The sequence below is a fragment of the Schistocerca cancellata genome, chromosome 8, assembly GCF_023864275.1.
Source record: "Schistocerca cancellata isolate TAMUIC-IGC-003103 chromosome 8, iqSchCanc2.1, whole genome shotgun sequence".
NCBI classification, from domain to species: domain Eukaryota; kingdom Metazoa; phylum Arthropoda; class Insecta; order Orthoptera; family Acrididae; genus Schistocerca; species Schistocerca cancellata.
Window position 1 is genome coordinate 532,998,686 of NC_064633.1, and position 21,623 is coordinate 533,020,308.

Here is a 21,623-nt window from a genome sequence, read left to right on the forward strand (position 1 = left end):
ATTTGAACTGATATCCTCCTGAATGAGAGTCTAGTGTCTTAATCATAGCACCGAAGGGCATGCAGCCCCCCCCCCCCCCTTCTGCCTGGTGGCCTTTGGTGCTAGGGAGGGCCCAGGAACAGCCCCATTTTTAATCAAATCCCAAATGAGGCCAAAATATGCTCAGTAAATAAGAGGCAATTTGGAGTTCGAGGACTCATATGTACGCAAAATACGAGGGTTGACTGAAAAGTAATGCCTCCACCTTTGTAGCTCTTCAACAGTTGGCAGCATTGGTACACAGCAGGTACTGGCTTGTTCTGTAAGCTCTTCTCTACACCTCCACTTGGCAGGAAGCCTTAGCATTGAATGGTTGTGTTGTTACAGTGTGAAGTACGGAACACTGTGCAGACGGTCGGTCAATGTAATTTAAGCAACGTGCAGTCATTGAATTCTTGACAGGAGAAGGTGTCACCCCAAAGCATATTCATCAGAGAATGTAAACAGGTTGGTTCAGAATTTTACCGGGTGGGTATACAGGCGTTGGTTCCAAGATGGCGTAAGGCAGTTGAGAGGGATGGAAATTATGTGGAGAAATGAAAATATTGTCCCTAAAGGGTGTATCTACACATTGTAATACTTTCAAAACATGTAGAATAAGAGATGGATAAAAAAAAAAAATTGTGCATTTCTTTTGGAGTGGCCCTCGTAACTTAAAATTTTTTTGGAGACCAAATGAATATATTAGCTGATGTAGGACTTCCCTTTAACTTCCATCTGAAACTCTCGGGGATACCCATCAGAATGGGGAAAACTCAAAACTGTCCACTTGTGCATGCTCTCCAGAACACCTTGACTATCCTGTTAACTCCATTTCATTCTTCATAAATCTTGATTAGAAGTAGTACATAGTTAATGTAAATTTTCTTTGATTTTTATTGTGGCGTCTTAAGCTAGTTTAAATGGTAAATGTTTTATCATATACCTAAGAAGAGCTCAAAATGTAAATATTTGCATTTCTATTTAGATTATTATCACATTGAAATTTTTTAATACATACTATCAGGAACGGAAATGCATGGAAACTTAAAGTTCTATAATCCTTTGCAAACAATAGATTCTTACACGACGTTGTTTCCCAGTACACAGTAAATTGCAGAATCATGATGTATAACAAACAAATGATGGTTTATCAAATAGTAAAATAATCTTTTCATCCACTGAAAAAAATGGCTTTATTGTCAGCCGCAATATAAACCCTATACACAACATTCATTTGAAAATGAATCATGATAGTACTTATCTACTCTCTCGAGCCCACAGACTACATAGACAGAAAAAATTACTGTTATGGATACGTAGGCCATGATCTGCACCGAAATAATCTTTCAATTTTTTAAAAAAGATTTCATCCATCTAGCTCCCATGAAAGAAAGTTATGAAAAGCAAAGTCTCACAAGGCCAAATTAGTCACTGTATCTTTATCCAAATACCTTTCCACTCACGGAGAAAATAAAGATGACGAAGAAAAGGGTAATCAAAGCGTTGAATCTGGCTCCAGTGTAGACACAATTTTTATGTTGAGACTCATGATAAACCTACTGTTTGTGATTTTAATGAAAACTTTTGCGTGACACTGAAAAACAGATGAAAAAGACAGTAATGATGAGAAAATTACTGAGAATGAAAATACTTCTGATGCATCTAACTTAGACTCCTCTTCATCCAGTGATACTGTACACTGGCCGTACCTGCTATAGAGGATATCACAACTGTGATTACTGAAATGGTTTATGAAGTATATCGAAACAAGGTATCTATAAAAAGACAAGGTGAACACACTACACGAACCCATTGACATTTTAGTTTTTCGTGGGTTTCCTCACGTTTGAACAAGACGAAACATTTAACGAAATGTATGTTGTACTCGCCATGAACAAAGAAACTGTACTGTTTTTGCTGCCGATTATTTGTCTCTGAGAGTAGTATCAAAAATTATTCCTTACTTCTGTCAGTGGTGAAAATTGAATCCTAACATACCAAAACATGAATCATCATCTGAACATCTATCAAATTTTGAAAAATGCAGAACACTCTGTATGGGCTTGAAACTTAAGAAAAGGCTCTGAAAAACATAATCAGAAGATTGTTCTTGATGAGATCACAGAATGGAGGAACATTTTACATCACTGTTTAGATATTGCACTATTTTTAGTCCAGCGAAAGGTTGATTTCTGTGGTGACGATAAAGACATTTCTTTGGGAAACAGAAATTTTCTTAAAAGTAGTGCAATTGATGACAAAATCTCAGTATTACAGCTGGAGGAGCCTGCTGGTGAATGAAAGAGTATCTTATTATTGGTCAAAAGGGACACAAAATGAATTTAATTTTATTTTAGGTGAATACATTTAGGAAAAAATTATTGCAGATATAAAAAATAAATATTATGGAATAATTTTTGACAGCACTCCCAATGAAAGAAGAACTGACCAAACGAATGAAATATTGATATGTCCATAAAGAAGACAAAATTGTGAAAGTTCCAAAATCCTTGTTAGTTTTTTATGTCAAGAAAGACTGCAGAGGATATGTCAAAATATATTCAACAGCACCCAGAAAAAGACGGGCTGATATTGTGTTATGCATGGCTCAAGGGTATGGTAACACTGTGCCAATCTCAGATGTACATGGAGGAGTATTATGAAAAATTCAAGAAGTCAATCCAAAAACCATTTTCAGTCCCTGTGCAAATCATTCCTTAAATCTTTGTGGAGTTTGTGAATTCTCATATATTCCCTTTGGCATCATCTTTATTTCAATCTCCTCATCATCTACATACAGATGGGAATTACTTATAGAGAAATAAAAACGTTTGAAACAACTGTTTGATATCCACTGGAGTACGCATTACATTTCTGTTAAAGTCATAAAAAGAAAATGTGGAAGCAACTGTGAGCAGTTTTGAAAATATGGAAGTGTCATTCAAGGCAAATCTTGATACTAGATCTGTAGCAAGCTTGCTCCTTCACATATAACTGCATTTTATCTTTTTGACCAACATCAACTTTTGGCACATGACAGTGGAGAAGTCAGTTTAGCTGAAGAATATATATATAGTCTTCACATAAGACTTTGGATAAAGGGCTCACCAAATTAAAAACCACGAATGAGATTTTTGTGATGGAAAGAACTATAATTATAGACAATGCTGTTACTTTTGGCACTAAAAAATACTATGATATGAACATTAACAATGATCAACAAGGAAGAAGGAGGGTAGATAAAACAATGTCAGGTAAACTAGCTCATGACACTGGATTATCAATTCAACAAAAAGTTTGTTGATCGGTGTTTGAATGCATAGAATGATTTCTACAAGAGTTCTCACAACAATACATGGTCATTAAAGATATCATCAAAATTTTCCAAACTGTTGAAACAAAATTTATGCTTGAAGCTTCCAATAATGCTCTGGCTGTAGCACTGGACAATCTGGTAGAAATTTACGATGAGTTTGATAAAGAACAGGTGGTGCAAGAAATAATCTATGTGCAATGAATATAATTGTAGATGTTGTTGCTAGACAGACAGCCCAAGAAATCCTTCAATTTATAATTAAATGGGACTTCACTGAATCATTACCCTGTACATCACTTATAATCCAATACTTCTTGGCTATTTGTGTCTCAGTCACATAATGTTAGAGAATGAATTAAGAATGGCTAGCTAAACTGTACATTTTACTAACTGAAAGTAAAGTGTCAAATGAAATACATTTGAATGATTTTATTGAGAATTTCGGTAAAATAAAGAAACCAAAACATGTACTATAATAACATCAATAATAAGTACTATCTCGTACTATGATTACGAAGCTAACTGACATTATAATTGCAAAAGGTTTGTTTCCAAATATATAAAATAAAAAATAATTTTCTTATTCTATTCATTATTATTCCTTTGCACTGCCTGATGGGAAACTGCGCTAAATGCTGATTCATATTTTCTCACATACATCTTTAAGTATGTGCACTACAATTACTAGTATGTAGAATACATACATTATAAATATTTGATTTCTTTATCAATCATGAAATCTATATTATTCATATTTTACAAAATGTACAGCATATATATCAATTTCTAAACAGACTGGAGACCATGTTTAGTTTCATCAGCACAGGTCTCTGAAAGGCTTAGGCTGTCATTGCACCATACCACCTTTGTGTGGTCTTCTTGAATAAGATATACCATACAACAATATTAATAGAAGAAAAGTGAAAGGTAGTATGAAAATGATTAGTCAAAAGGAATCAGAAATTCCTTTAGGTTATTACAGGGCTCAGCATATTCGGCTGTTCATACCTCTAGATGCTCTGTTATAGGCAGGGTCTCAGACTGGACCTCAATATGACCCAGCTCCTGAGCTAGTTGTGAGATCTCTGCTACCTCTCCATCCTCATCACTATCTGACTCATCATCATCAGTGTCAGTGTTGCTGCGGGGTGTATGGACACCCCTCCCACGTCCACTGCCACCTCCAGCACAAGGGTACAGGCTCGGTGAGGCAGGTACACGCATACTGTAGAGTGCTGCTGTGCGGCCACCTACGGCCGAAACCTGCAACAACAAGAAACAAAAATAAAATGTGTAAAGTTGCAAGAGAAGTGTAGCACTTCAAGTATTGCTACATGTATCAACTGACATTGTGACAAAGAAAGCTGGAATATTTTTACTTCCCCTCTTGTTTTGCCATTTACCTCCTTAAAATTTCTTTTCCATTTTCATAAAAGAGAAAGATTGGCCCTCAGTTTTAATTTTGTGCTTAGTTTTATGTATGTTATTGATTTTCCAATTTATTTCAACTATTTCTAGTTAGTATCTTTTGTTACAGGGTGAAATCAGTAATTGTTTTGTAACTTAAATTCTATTGTTGACATACAAACAAATATAAATTCTGTACCAATTATAAACATTTGGGAGATGAAACAATAGCATTCTTAAAGGATCTATTTGGCTCTATTCGAAAACATGTTAGCAAAACCAATTCTTTATGAATTCCAAAGTAATTAACAGTTTTGTCAAGAGTATTATTTACATAACTACATTTGTTAATTTCATGATTTAAACAAATAATTCGGATTAATCCTTGTAGTAGAAGAAACTGTTAAAAAGAACCAATTTTTCGATGTAGTCAGTTAATTTAATGAGTTAATTGTAATTTCTGTAAATTAAACTTAGAACAATGTGTAGTTTCAGCACCTATTATTGTGATGGCTACATTTTTGGTCACGAGTCAGTCAGTCCATGACAGAGTTTCAGACAAGGAACCTGTGTTGGTTGGAATGTCAACAAAGCATCAACTTAACAGTGAAATAAGTGTTACACCAATAGGCAGTGTGTTAAAGCAATGACAGTGATCGTTTAATTCATGCTACAGACTGTGAACTGTGCGGTTAGGCTTTTACTGCACGTAGATGTACAACAGTAAACTTACTGTAGCAGTATGTGGATGTTCACCTGCTAACTATTAATGAGGCTTATGGAAAGTTAAACAATAGTCCACATTGGCCATATTAAGTGTACCCCATTTTTCAGATAGTGTAGCAGTGCGGTATGTCGACACTGGGAGGGGGAGGGAGATGGAGAGGGAGGGAGGGAGGGGGGGGGAGAGAGAGAGAGAGAGAGAGAGAGAGAGAGAGAGAGAGAGAGAGAGAGAGAGAGAGAGAAGGGGGGGGGGGGCAGAACCGCTATAAAGTCTTACAAATATCAGCTAGTTGAGATACACATCAGTGAAGCATGGATTTGTTTCACTTCATTGAAAACTGTTGTTTCCCATAAGGCTAGTATATCATGGGTTTACAGTGATGGATGATATTCTACATTAGCTTTCTCTTCAGCAATTTTATCAGTTTCTTCTACAGGGCTATTACAAATGATTGAAGCGATTTCATAAATTCACTGTAGCTCCATTCAATGACATATGATCACGACACATTACAGATATGTAGAAAAACTCATAAAGTTTTGTTCGGCTGAAGCCGCACTTCAGGTTTCTGCCGCCAGAGCGCTCGAGAGCGCAGTGAGACAAAATGGCGACAGGAGCCGAGAAAGCGTATGTCGTGCTTGAAATGCACTCACATCAGTCAGTCATAACAGTGCAACGACACTTCAGGACGAAGTTCAACAGAGATCAACCAACTGCTAACTCCATTCGGCGATGGTATGCGCAGTTTAAAGCTTCTGAATGCCTCTGTAAGGGGAAATCAATGGGTCGGCCTGCAGTGAGCGAAGAAACGGTTGAACGCGTGCGGGCAAGTTTCACGCGTAGCCCGCGGAAGTCGACGAATAAAGCAAACAGGGAGCTAAACGTACCACAGCCGACGGTTTGGAAAATCTTACGGAAAAGGCTAAAGCAGAAGCCTTACCGTTTACAATTGCTACAAGCCCTGACACCCGATGACAAAGTCAAACGCTTTGAATTTTCGGCGCAGTTGCAACAGCTCATGGAAGAGGATGCGTTCAGTGCGAATCTTGTTTTCAGTGATGGAGCAACATTTTTTCTTAATGGTGAAGTGAACAGACACAATGTGCGAATTTGGGCGGTAGAGAATCCTCACGCATTCGTGCAGCAAATTCGCAATTCACCAAAAGTTAACGTGGTTTGTGCAATCTCACAGTTTAAAGTTTACGGCCCCTTTTTCTTCTGCGAAAATAACGTTACAGGACACGTGTATCTGGACATGCTGGAAAATTGGCTCATGCCACGACTGGAGACCGACAGTGCCGGCTTCATCTTTCAACAGGATGGTGCTCCACCGCACTTCCATCATGATGTTTGGCATTTCTTAAACAGGAGATTGGAAAACCGATGGATCAGTTGTGGTGGAGATCATGATCAGCAATTCATGTCATGGCCTCCACGCTCTCCTGACTTAACCCCATGCGATATCTTTCTGTGGGGTTATGTGAAAGATTCAGTGTCTAAACCTCCTCTACCAAGAAATATGCCAGAACTGCAAGCTCGCATCAACGATGCTTTCAAACTCATTGATAGGGACATGCTGCGCCGACTGTGGGAGGAACTTTATTATCGGCTTGATGTCTTCCGAATCACTAAAGGGGCACATATCGAACATTTGTGAATGCCTAAAAAAACTTTTTGAGTTTTTGTATGTGTGTGCAAAGCATTGAGAAAATATCTCAAATAATAAGGTTATTGTAGAGCTGTGAAATCGCTTCAATCATTTGTAATAACCCTGTAATTGGCTTTCAACAATGTGCAAGAAAAAAGCAGCTCATAGTAACTGCAACTTTATTAGAGAATAACTTAATATGATGCTTGTGAACTGAAACTCTAATAAAATAGGTACAAACAAACAGTATTTCTTCTTACTGATGAATGTGAGCTTTAACAATGCAAAAAATACATTATTTTGCAATGAATATACAACCATTTAATATAAATTTCTATATCTCTTTGTATGAGAAGAATTAATACTTCCCAAACCTTTCCAGCAGTTGGTATCTTTTACTTGTCTCCTATTCAGAAACGCCAACTATATTTTGGCACAATTACACTAAAGTGGGTACACTGAAAATGTAGCATATGGGTACATTGAAAACGAAGCAGATATTCTTTAAGTGAACATATTCGAACTCTGATACTTGACTGAAAATACGTTTGTAATCAACAGTTCACTGAAACCTACCCTTTGGATGCCCTTTATCCTGCTATTGTTGAGTCATAAATAGTATGTTACTTCTCCTATTATGTGGAGTACCAACCATACCTGTATAAAGCCTGTTATTACAATCAGATCAACACTCCCACAGGCATATTTAAGCTACTGCGATCAACCCCCCACCCCGGGAGGAATCCATGTACCCTTACAATCTGTGTCTAGTGCATGGTGAAACATGATATTGTTTTTTAAAGTGTGGTCAAGTGTGATATTGTTTATGCATTGTGTATCTGGTGTGAAACACGTGAATTAGTCCCATATTTACCTAGGTGAATGTGGAAAACTGTCTAAAAATCACATCCAGGCTGTCCAGTATACCACCTCCCATGGTGAATCCGTGAGGCAGATTCAATTTGGGGCTAATGCATATCCCTGTGTTGCAGAATCAAGTACTCTGAAGCACTCAGGTGTTCTGGCAGTTTCAATAGTTCACTGACATAATGCTGTAAAATTATATCTGAGCATCATCCTGAGTATGTTTCTTTCATTCATTTTGTGTTTGCCTATTACTGGGAGCTGTGGTTATATCTGTCACTATTATATGAAATGGCAATTCTGATCTCCCACCTGCACAACAAGCTCTCTATCTTATCTGCCTAAACATGAAAGAGATATCATATAATGATGCCCAAAGTAGGTACTTAGAATTGCAGGTACTTGGTTCTCTTTAACGTAATTGAATTTGCTCAGCACATTCAGTTTTCATCAAGAAATCATTATCCACAAGAAAATGTAATTGCTGTATGTGAATTCTGTGATATGTTCTGGGCAACAGCTCACAATTAAGCCACTTCTGACATTAAACATCTTCACTGATTAAACAAACACACCTATTCAATAATATTTAACTTTCTAGTGTGCACTGCGTGAACAGACCAACACCTGAGCACAAAAATTTTTGCCATTTTTTCTCCACTGATTGGCGACTCCGTAGAGTGCTGTGTGCACAACGACCATATACGTTAAATTAGAAGGTAGGTCAGTGTTGGCTGTAATTTTGATGGTTTATTGACAGCAAAACGTTTCATAGGTTTGGTTACTGATGATAATTTGACACCAGTGCCTATGAGATTTAATTTGTACATTACAGCACTGAAGATGATCATTATGTGATCGAAAATCGATTTTGCTGTCAGTAAACCATCAAAATTATGGCCAACGCTGACCTTCCTTCTAATTATTTCTCCAGGTAATCACAGCACACAAAATTATGTACTGGATGTCCATAATATGCTGTGTTTCTATAAATGAATTCTTATCTGTCTGAGTTAAAAATGATAATCAGAGTTTCATTCCACAGTTTCACTGATTTTTGGGTTTTGCTTACAGCTGTATTCTTTTAATAACACTATTTGTGACATGTTCAATGTTGCGTACTGATGGCACTGAAAACTGAATTATATTAAAAACTCATTTTGTGATACACACAATCAGTTTCAAGAGATTGTCTTTACTCTCACACTATATTTTTAGATATGCTCAACTCATTAACTAAGTAATCAGTGTTTGAGGAAGCCACATAGACGAGCTGTGTTCAGTCTCAATACCAAAAGTAACCTTTGGTATAGGGCACAAACTTGGATTTTACAATAACAGGCCAGCTAATATGGATGCCCATAAAGACCCACTATCATTTCAAAAAATCATAACTTGGTAACTATTAGAGATAGAGAACTGTGGTTGGTTGTAAAATGTTTAGCACCTCTCAGTTTTTCTTTTTGTTCTATGTTGCAGATTTGTCTTGAAGTGCATCAAAACGGTGACAAACCAGAAGGTTGCAAAGTGTCATCTGGTGTGCAGAGTCCAAGTCTGCAGCAATGCTACTGCAGAATTAGCGAGCTCATATGGGGGGCACCACCATAGGAACAAGGATAATGAGATTGTTCGAAAAAATTTAAAGAGACAGACAGTATCAAAGAGCTGTCTGAAAGCAATGGCTCCTTGTGTCCCAAGCAAACGTATTGGCAGCGACCAGAAGTCAGTTCGTCTTGCATTGTGAAAACTGCAAGAAGCAAGATCAACTGTCCATAAAATGATACATAAGCAGTTCCGTCTTTTTGCTGTAACAGTCCAAGTATTGGAGCTTAACAATTGTCCTCTGCAGTATTCAATCGCATGCCCCATAGTGGCCTCCACACATACTGACAATGATGACTTGAAAGTCCCACTTTTCGTCTGAAGCAACATTCAACATTTTGGGACATGTGGATTGCCACATTAGGATATGGGCTTCGAAAAGCAGCACAACACACATCCGTTATAGCCCCAAGCTTCATGTTTGGTGTGGCCTAATGCATGACAGGCCCATGTTTCTCCAACGAGAATACCATAAACGGAAATGTTTAGCTGGAAATACTGAAACAGTTCCTGCTACGACAGATCGAAGAGTGTAGTCGTCCATCACTGTCCAGCATGATGGTGCACCTCCACATTGGTGTCAGAACATGTGGGATATGCTGAATGACACACATTCTGAGAGGTGGATAGGTCGTGATGATCCCAACACATGGCTCTGTGCTCTCCTGATGTCATACCATTAGATTTAGTTTTGTGGGGTTATATCAAGGATTGTGTGTACACAACACCAGTCAATGAGATCAGAGCTGTTGATGCTGCAGTGCTGACCTGTACATGGATGGAACTCAGATATTGCTTTGATGTTCTGTAAGTGATGAGTGGGGCGCATATTGGAATTTTTGCACAACTGAAGAAAAAGAAAAGAATCTAAGAGTTGCTAAATGGTTTAAAATAAACCACAACGCTGTATCTCTGATGATTTCCAAGTTACGATTTTCTGGTATGACAGCAGGATCTTACGGCCACCCTGCAGGCTGCGGCCTTTTCAGAGAAACCTCCTAGCATTCACTTTCAAGGGACTAAGGCAAACTATGGAAAACTTAAATCTGGATGACTACATGGGGATTGCTGTTCCACTCTTTCGAAATGGGAGTCCACTGTGTGTCATCATTTCATCACTCTGAGCTTTCACAGAAGTAAACTTTGATAGAAAAGAGGCTGGTGTACTATCAAATGCACTGACCAATATTTTCCCCCAATAATGTGTAGGCAGAAGATGAAGCAGTATCAAGTCAGACTTGCCCCTCACAGCCTGGGTCTAGTTATGGTATCACATTATTATCAGATGGGTGCATATCTTCCATAGTGTTGTCAGAATCTGAACTCAATGTAGGCCTTCTATAAGTTGTTATATGCTCCTGTTAAAACTACTTTTACATCTATACCCTGCAAGCCACCTTAGTTTGTGACGGAGGGTGTTTTTGGTACCATCTCTCTTCTCCCCTTCCCTTTTCCATTTGCAAATAGCAGATAGGAAGAATGTGTCATTAAACCTCTGTATTAGTTCTAATTCTGATTGTCTAATTGTGTCCATTTTGCGATGCATATGTGGGAAGAAGTAAAACGCTGCCTGGCACTTTTTCGAATGAACATTCTCGGAATTTCAACAGTCCGGCTGACTTTAATGCGCAACACATCTCTTCTAGTGTCTGCCACTGGAGTTTTGCAGAGCATCTCCGTGCCGCTCTTCACTGAATATTTTCTACCTCTTCTTTTCACCCAACCTGGTAAGTATCCGAGACTGCAGCAATACAAAGAAAAGGTCGAACAATTGCTTTGTAAGACATTTTTCGTGAATGAATTACTTTTCCTTGTGATTTTTCCCAAGAGTCTCAATTTCACAATTGGTTTTATGTAGTCATTTCACTTTAGATCACTCCGGATATTACTCCAACGTATTTTCCGGTAGTTACCTTTTCCACTGCTAGGCACTGGTACTCCGTGCATTCTCTGTATCGAGCTGATCGTGCAGTGTGCTTTTAGGCAGTCTTGTGACAGAAAAACAAGGTCTCAGCACCAATGTCTTCTCTCAGCTCTCCTAGTACGGCATAATGAATAGTTTAATCCCTTAACAGTCCTCGTAGATTACAAGTTAAATGCTGGTAACACTTTGATGGGAAAAGTACTGTTTCCACGGTGTTGATTTAGGTTGAGAAGAAGGCACTGCTAAGCTGCACATTCGTGAGGCACCTTCCGTAATAAACGTCAGCGGGTAGACGGCGGCTGCCCCACGTGGGGCTCTGCGAGGGAGATGCTAATCAGCGGCGGCGCCACGCAGCCGACGACTGCCCGCTGACTCACTGCCGGGCCAACTACGCGGACGGCCGACGGGGGCGGGCTTTACCTACGTATTAGTCACTTCACAGATGTCGCGCCATCCGTGACTGCTAGGCGCCGCGCTACTTGACGGCTAATGCTCAGCAGCCGTTCCTCCTCACCAGTGTTTTCACTATCGAGTCAGAAACGTCCACAGAAATGGGAATTTCTTCACAAATTATCAGTAGGTAGATAAGTACCGTCAGAATCGAACTAGGTCGGCATTTAGAGCCTGAAAGAATTAGGGCTTCTTGTTGTGGGAAACAAACGCGAGAGGATAAATAATGATCTGCCGACTCCAGTCCCGCAGCCGAAAGAAAATTTACGTCCTCGAACTAACATCTTCAAAAATTACAAAACTGCGTTTATTATATTTTGATTCTCTTCTTTTCTGGGAGAACCATTCAGCATTTATACTCTACTACGAGAAAGTATGAGATGAGTAAACTACATTATCAGTACCCCACGAGAGATCGAAAGGCGGACTCATCTGTATCTCTATTGGGTCGGCTGATCGGATCGTGCAATATCCAGATTTATGAGGCATTTATAAGTGGCAGTGTCTACATCTACATCTACATTTATATCCGGAAACCATTATGAAGTGCAGGGCAGAGGGTACGTTCCATTGTACCAGTTATTTAAGATTTCTTACCGTTCCATTCACGTACGGAGTGCGGGAAGAATGATGGTTTGAATGCCTCTGTGCGTGCAGTAATTATTCTAATCTTATCCTCTCGATCCCTATGTGGGCGATACGTAGGGGGTTGCAGTATATTTCTAGCGTAATAATTTAAACTCGGTTCTTGAAACTTTATTAATAGACTTTCTCCGGATAGTTTATGTGTATCTTCAAGAGTTTTCCAGTTCTGTTATTTCAGTACCTCTGTGACACTAGACCACGGATCACACAAACCTGTGACCATTCGTGCTGCCCTTCTCTGTATACGTTCGATGTCCCCTGTAAGTCCTATTTGGTACGGGTTCTACACACTTTAGCAATATTCTAGACCCGGTCGCACGAATGATTTATAAGCAATGTTTTGTGGATTGACTGTATTTATCTGGTATTCTACCAATGAACCAGAGCCTACTACCTGCTTTACCCACAACAGAGCCTATGTGATCATTCCATTTCCTATCCTTACAAAGTGTTACACCCAGGTTTTTGTATGAGTTCGCCGATTCCAACAGTGACTCACTGGTATTATAGTCATAGAATACTACGTTTTTTTTCGTTTTTTTTTCGTTTAGTGAAGTGCGCAATTTTACATTTCTGAACATTTAAAGCAACCTGCCAATCTTTGCACCACTTTGAAGTCTTATCAATACATCTGAGTAAATATTTATTAAGCTTCTTTCAGAGGTACTTCACTACAGATAACTGCATCATCTGCAAAAGTATTGGCATTACTATCAATATTGTCTGCAAGGTGATTAATACACCGCATGAACAGCAAGGGTCCCAACACACCTCTGAGGCGCACCTGAAGTTACTTCTACATCTGACAATGACTCAACATCCGGCATCCTCCCTAACAAAAAATCCTCAATCCAGTAACAAATTTCACTTGAGACCCCATATGACCGTATTTTGATAATAAGCGTAGGTGTGGTACTGGGTCCAATGATTTTCGGAAATCAAGAAATACAACATCCACCGGACTGCGTTGATACAAAGCTTTCAGTATGTCATGTGAGAAAAGTGCGAGTTTGGTTTCACATGATCAACATGTTCAGAATCCATGCTGGCTGGCACTGAGGAAGACACTCTGTTCAAGATACCTCACTGTGTTTGAGCTCAGAATATATACTAAGATTCTACCACAAATCGTTGTCAAGAATACTGGACGGTAGTTTTTGTGGATTACTTCTGCTACTCTTGCTACGGCAGCCACTGAAGGGATCTTGACAGCCAAACGCGTCTCATTTAGCATCTGTCCATCTGTAGCCCTATGCTTTGTGTCCCGATGCAGGGCCGCAACTCACTGGAAATGGAGGAAAAAATGACCCATAACCATGTGTCCGGAAATGCATCGTCGCCATGGCAGATGGCACTGACAAATGGTAGTTCCTCTGACCACGTGCCGTGTGTTCCTTGTGTGTTGCAGGCTGTGTGATTGACACAGCGCACTGTAAACAGCAGAATGGTCCGGTATTCACATCGGAACAAGGCAGGATGGTGTTTGTGTGCGGTCAAGTAGACGGAAACGGTCGAGAGGCAGCACGGCTATACCAAAACAAGTACACTCACAGACAGCAACCACACCACGCAACGTTTAAAGCCCTTTCTGGGCGTTTGTGTTACACGGGTCCTTTGAGACAGACGAACGTACAGGGAGGCGGCGGACTGTGCCTACACGAGATTTGGAGGACCGGGTTCTACAGGATATTTAGACGAACCATAGTACAAGCTCCTGGCAAGTTGCCCGCCAACGTGGTGTAAGCCAATGTACGATTATATGTATCCTGCATGACAGCCGCTACTATCCCTATCACTCGCAATTCCACGAGGCCACTCTGAACATCTGTTGTGGCGTGGACGCGATGCAGCTCTGTACTGTGCTCCGGGACGACTTTCTGTCGTCGCACGCACACCGTGCATTTGCAGACACATTTTCATAGGGCCTTTTTTCTTCCATTTCCAGTCGGGAATCCGTCGCTGCAGTTTGCCGGTTTCAATAATATTCACCCTGCATAACATATTAGAACACTGACACACTCGACGGAGTAAATATTACTGCGGGTGACTGCAGATATCCGCTACTGTAGAGTCTTTTCAGTGTGAAAGAATAGTAAACTGAAGAGCCAAAGAAATTGGTACCTGTTTATCGTTAGGGAGCCCGCGAGCATGCAGAAGTGCTGCAACATGACGTGGCATGGAGTCGACTAATGTCTAAAGTAGTGCTGGAGATAACTGACACCATGAATCCTTCACGGCTTTCCATAAAGCCGTAACAGAACGAGGAAGTGGAGATCTCTTCTGAACAGCACGTTGCAAGGCATTCCAGATATAGTCAATAATCACAGTGGGGAGTCTGGTGACCAGTAGAAATGCTTAAACTCAGAAGAGTGTTTCTGGAGCCACCTAGCAGCAATTCTATACATGTAGGGTGTCGCACTGTTCTGCTGGAATTGCCCAAGTCGGTAGGAATGCACAACGGACATGAACGGATGCAAGTGGTCAGACAGGATGTTTTCGTACGTGTCACCTGTCAGAGTCGTATCTAGACGTATCAGGGGTCCCGTATCACTCCACCTTCACACGCCCAACACCATTACAGAGCCTCCACCAGCTTGAACAGTCTCATGCTGACATGCAGGTTCAATGGGTTCATGAGGTTGTCTCCGTACCGGTACACATCCATCCTCTCGATACAATTTGAAACTAGACTCATCCGACCAGACAACATGTTTTCAGTCATCAACAGTACAATGCCGGTGCTGAAGGGCCCAGGCGAGGCTTAAAGCATCGTGTCGCGAAATCATCAAGGGTACATGAATGGGTCTTAAGCTCCGACAGCCCAAAAAATGGCTCTGAGCACTATGGGACTTAACATCTGAGGCCATCAGTCCCCTAGAACTTAGAACTACTTAAACCTACCTAACCTAAGGACATCACACACATCCATGCCCGAGGCAGGATTCGAACCTGCGACCGTAGCAGTCTCGCGGTTCGGGACTGAAGCGCCTAGCACCGCTTGGCAACCGCGGCCGGCTCCGAAAGCCCATATCGATGATGTTTCGTTGGATCGCACGCCGACACTTGTTGATGGCACAGCATTTGAAATCTGCTGCAATTTGCTTCTGTTATGTTGAACGATTCTCTTCAGCCATCGTTGGTCCCGTTCTTGCAGGGTCTTTTTCCGGCCGCAGCGATGTCGGAGATTTTATGCCGGCCGCGGTGGTCTAGCGGTTCTGGCGCTGCAGTCCGGAACCGCGGGACTGCTACGGTCGCAGGTTCGAATCCTGCCTCGGGCATGGGTGTGTGTGATGTCCTTAGGTTAGTTAGGTTTAAGTAGTTCTAAGTTCTAGGGGACTTATGACCTAAGATGTTGAGTCCCATAGTGCTCAGAGCCATTGGAACCATTTTTTTTGGAGATTTTATGTTTTACCGGATTCCTGATATCCATTGTACACTCGTGAAATGGTCGTACGGGTAAATCCCCACTTCATCACTACTTCGGAGACGCTGTGTCCCATCGTTCGTGTTATAGTCGGCACTATAACACCACGTTCAAACTCGCTTAAATCTAGATAACCTGCCATTGTAGCTGCAGTAACCGATCTAACAACTGCGCCAGACACGTGTTGTCTTACATAGGCGTTGCCGACCGCAGCGTCATATTCTGCCTGTTTACATATCTCTATTTGAATACGCATGCCTATACCAGTTTCTTTGGCGCTTCAGTGTACAACGAACACTGGTATCCGCGCAAAGCTCTCTGCCTTCAGAACGTGCGTGGGACATGCCGTAGCACGCCAGCAGCCGCCGCCACCGATTCTTCCAGACCCGCGTGCAGGGATGCATCGACAGCCTATGGACAAATCTTGAAGCAACTCTTCACGAGAGGAGGACCTGTCGCTACGAGCCTAGCAGTAACCGTACTGTCTTGGTCTAAGGCATGTATCGTCTCTGTGCCTAACGTTTTCTGTTTAAGTTGTTTTGTGCTTTCGAATTCTTTGGCGCCTCTGTAGGGAAGGGATACAACGATTTGACTTCAAGAGAATTTTCTCAAATACATGAGTAGTAAATCTCCTGCGAGTATGTGTTACCTTGTCCTGTCACTTATTCTACATGCTACCGTTTTATTATTATTATTATTATTATTATTATTATTATTATTACGCTTAGCTTTTGGGCAGTCTGTGCGTTAGTAAACAGCTGAGAATAAAAACGAAAACGTGGACGAGATAGGAACTGCGACGCTGGCGTTCCCTCTGCGACTCCGCGGTGAGGACGAGTGTTGCGACGGCTGCCTGCGCTGCTACCGCGGACCGGCAACGCAGCGCGGCGCGGCAGGTGCGGCCGAGCGCCCACTGGTCAGGCCGGAACCTGGCCGCCGCCGCCGCCGACGCCGCGCTGGACCGTCCACAGCCGGCCGGGATCAATATCGCCGCCACCGCCGCTGCCTACCTACCTAACACAACAGTTACTGCGGAGTACTAGGCCTGGGCTTGTGTGTCCCCCTCCCTGTCCTCTTACCTCTTGGCAGAGTTAGATCAGAAGCACACTTCCGTCTTGTTGACCAGTCTGGTGTGGCAGTTGAAGAAAGCAAAACGAATGCCGAAGTTTTAAATTTCACGTTTAAGAAATCGTTCACACAGGAGAGCCGTACAAACATACCGTCATTTGACCATCGGACAGACTCCTATACGGACGACATAGTAATAAGCATACCCGGCGTAGAGAAACAACTGAAAGATTTGTAAACAAGTTAAGTCACCAGGTTCGGATTGAATCCCAGTCCAGCACAAAGTCTACGCGACTGGAAAAAAGCGCAGGTGACTACAGTATATAAGAAGGGAAAATTACACACCAATATTCCGAACTTCAGTTTGTTGAAGAATCGTTGAACATATTCTCAATTCGAATATAATAAACTTTCTTGAGACTACGAAACGTATGTCCACGAAAGAAAGCATCGCTCGTGCGAAACTCAGCTTGCCGTTTTCTCACATGATATTGAGAAATATGGATGAAGGGCAACAGGCAGATTCCATATAGCATCTGACATGGTGCCCCATTGCAGGCTGTTAACGGGGGTACTAGCATATGGAATAAATCCACAGGTACGTCAGTGGCTCGAAGTCTTCTTACATAGAGCCCAGTATGTTGTCCCCGATGGCGGATGTTCAACAGAGGCAACGGTATCGTCAGAAGTGCTCCAGGGAAATGTGTTAGGACCGCTGTTGTTTTCTATATGCATAAATGATTTGGCGGACAGGGTGGACAGCCATCTGCAGTCGTTTGCTGATGATGCCGTGGTGTACGGTAAGGTGTCGTAGTTGAGTCGCTGTAGGAACATACAAGAGGACTTAGACAAAATTTCCAGTTTGTGTGATGATGGCAGCTAGCCCTATATGTGGAAAAAAGTAAATTAATGTTCGGAAACAGTATTACTAGTGTCCTGCTTGACTCAGCAAGTCGTTTAAATATTTGGGCGTAACGTTGCAAGGCGATATGAGGTACGAGCATGTTAAAACCGTGGTAGCGAAGGAAAATGATCGACTTCGGTTTATGGGAGAATTTTAGAAAAGAATGGTTGATTTGTAAAGGAGGCCGCATATAGGACGCTGGTGAGGCCTATTCTTGCGTTTTTGGGATCTGTACCAGGTCAGACTGAAATGAGATATCGAAGGAATTCAGGGACGAGCGGCTAGGTTTGTTACCTGTTGGTTCGAACAACACGTAAGCGTTACGGAGATGCTTCGGGAACTCAAATAGGAACCCCTGGTGGGAAGGCGACGTTCTTTTCTTGAAACGCAATTGAGAAAATTTAGAGAACCGCCATTTGAAGCTGTCTACTACCGTCAACATACATCGCGCATAAGGACCACGAAGATAAGATACGAGAAATTAGGGCTCATGCGGTGACGTACAGACAGTCGTTTTTCCCTCGCTCTATTTCCGAGTGGAAGGGGGGGGGGGGGATGACAAGTAGTGGTACAAGGTACCCTCCGCCACGCACCGCACGGTGGCTTGCGAAGAACCGATTTAGATGCAGAATACTCTGCGTATTCCAGATCTATACGCGTAACAGGCCCAAGCCCTGTTGAGTCGAGCATTTATGCGAAATATTTCAGAACGTCTATAGGCACAAGAGATTCAATGATCCGAAAAAGGCATATTACTTCTGAATAACTACACTGATGGGAAAATAATCGCAACACCAAGATAGAGTTGTGCGATATAAACGATTGTTGGTAGGCAGACGTGTTTCTACATATGGAAGATGAAGTCTATTCAAATTCCTGCCAGTTGCATAAGATTGACGCTAGTTGCGCCACTATGAGGAGGCAAATCACGCTTTCTTTAAATACCCGATATAACGGTTGTTGAGAGAGAGTTACCTTTCAGACTTGGCGAGGTGACCTAAAAATAAAAATAAAACCTAAATAACGACGATTGGTATTGTTTTATTCGACCATCATTTGCGATTTCGGTGGTGTCAAGCGAGAGCTAATTGGAGGGCATGGTTGAGGTCTGTTGTGTTTTCTGATGAAATCTGGTTCTGCCTCGGTGCCAGTTATTGATGCTGTTAGTTACAGGGAGGCCAGTTGATAGCCTGCGACCTACCTCCCTGCGCCCCAGAAACAAGGGATCTACACCTGGAATTTTGGTCTGGGGTGCGGTTTCGTATGACAGCAGGAGCACTCTCGTGGGTATCCCACGCACCCTGACTGCAAATTTGTAGGTCAAACTGGTAATTCTACCTGTTCTGCTGATATTCATAACAGAATTCCAGGGGGTGTTTATCAATAGGATAACTCCCGCTCAGATGCCGCTGTTGTAACCCAACATGCCGTACAGAGTGTCGACATGTTGCTTTGGCCTGCTTCATCACCAGATCTGTCCCCAATCTTGCACATATGGGACATCATAAGACGACAACTCCGGTGCCATACACAACCAGCATTAAGCATCACCGTACTGTCCGATCACGTTCAATAGGCATGGAACTCCAACACACAAACTGGCATCCTGCAACTGTACAACACAATACAAGCACGTTTGCATACTTGCATTCAACTTTCTGACGGTTATACCGGCAATTAGTGTACCAGCATTTTACACCTGAAATGCGTTTATGGGCGCTTACATTAACCTGTGGTCCTGCAATGTCAATCACTTAAATATGATAGGCCGGCCGAAGTGGCGGAGCGGTTATAGGCGCTACAGTCTGGAACTGCGCGACCGCTACGGTCGCAGGTTCGAATCCTGCCTCGGGCATGGATGTGTGTGATGTCCTTAGGTTAGTTAGGTTTAAGTAGTTCTAAGTTCTAGGGGACTGATGACCTCAGCAGTTAAGTCCCATATTGCTCAGAGCCATTTGAACCATTCTAAATATGTTACCTCGAGAAATGTACTCCCGAAATTTCATTACTCTACATTAAATATTTTTTGGTGCTTCATTTTTTTCTTTCAGTGCATAAACTTTCGTTGGAGTCTCACTCGTAGATCTAAAGAGAAAACAAGTAAATGTTGAAACTTTTCTAACGCTAACAGTCAGTTTCATACACAGGGCACGCACAGAGTCCCTAGCATTCGGGTCCTTTCTTCATCGTCCTTATTCCACAGCTCTCCGCATAGCTCAGAGATAATTACGTTGGCGAAAGGCCGTTTTCGGTGTTCTGGTTCAAAATTTACACTGAGGTGACAAATGTCAGTCGGGCTTCCTTTTGCTCGGCATAGAGCACCAACTCGACGTGGCATGGACTCAACAAATCATTGGAAGTCCCCTGCAGAAATATTGAGTCACGCTGCCTCTATAACAGTCCATAATTTCGGAAGTGTTGTCAGAGCAGGATTTTGTGCACGAACTGAGCTCTCGATTATGTCCCATACATGTTCAATGGGACTAATGTCGAGCAGTCAGCATGGTCAAATCATTCGTTCGAATCGTCCAGAATGTTCTTCAAGCCAATCGCGAACAATTGTGGCCCAGTTACACGCCGCATCGGCATCCAGAAAAATTTCCATCGTTGTTTGGGAACATGAAGTCCATGAATGGCTCAAATGGTCTCCAAGTAGCCGAGCATAACCATTTCCAGTCAATGATTGGTTCAAGTGAGTGCCATCGGCCACTCCGCTGCCCTTGGTGAGAGGTAATACCTGCTATGTGGTATTCTCGGCACACTCTTGACGCTGCGGATCCCGGAATATTGAATTCCCTAACGATTTCTGAGATGGAATGTTCCACGAGTCCACCTCCATTCCGCCTTCAAAGTCTGTTAACTCCCGCCGCGTGGCCATCATCACGTTGGAAATCTTTTTGCATGAATCACATGTGTACAAATTGCAGCTCCGATAATGCACTGCCCTTTTATATCTTTTGTACGCGATGCTACTGCTGTCTGTGTACGTGCATGTCGCTATCCCAGAGTTTTGTCACCTAAGTGCATTTTGGTTTGTGACATCTTTCTATTACTGAAAAAAAAAATCACCGTTACACCCTGTATCGTGAATTGTTCTGAACGTATCTGCGCTTTGAGAGTAATAACTGACAATTATCTTCCGAATAACGTAATTCCAAAAAAAAAGATCGAGTCATGGACGATATATGCTACATTCGCCCAACGGAAAAGGGGACAGTACTTAAAATTGACTTGTGGTTGTATTTCGAGGCAACACGCGAAAGCAAAAACGGCTTTCGCCTACAATGGAGCAGGTGCACTTTTCCGAAATCTACAGTCGTACAACCCCGTGTACCAGTCGTGAATATGTAATACTCCCCAAATGCGTTCCTAATTCACCTCCCTGCCCCGGAACCAGTAAGCCAAATGAGTAAGACAGGCAACTAGGTATTACTTTGTTGAGCGCATGTTAAACAAGAAATCTGTCTGCTCTTGCATCAGTATATACGCAGGAACACGCAATTATGAACTGCCCAGAACAACACTTAAATGCTGGTACGTTACAGCTTACGATCAACACACTTCGTCAGAAGCAGTCTGTTCTTGTTTCGCGATAATCAGACGGTATTGCATGCAATTTATTGCGC

General features: G+C 41.9%; 1 protein-coding gene across 1 annotated transcript in view; it reads right to left on the reverse strand.

Moving 5' to 3' along the window:
* LOC126095672 (histone-lysine N-methyltransferase ash1) overlaps window positions 1-21,623 on the reverse strand; it is a 328,263-nt gene that overhangs the window by 74,588 nt on the left and 232,052 nt on the right. The window contains exon 7 of the mRNA XM_049910428.1: window positions 4,346-4,600. Coding sequence (XP_049766385.1) covers window positions 4,346-4,600 — 255 coding nt within the window. The remainder of the gene's footprint in view (window positions 1-4,345; window positions 4,601-21,623) is intronic.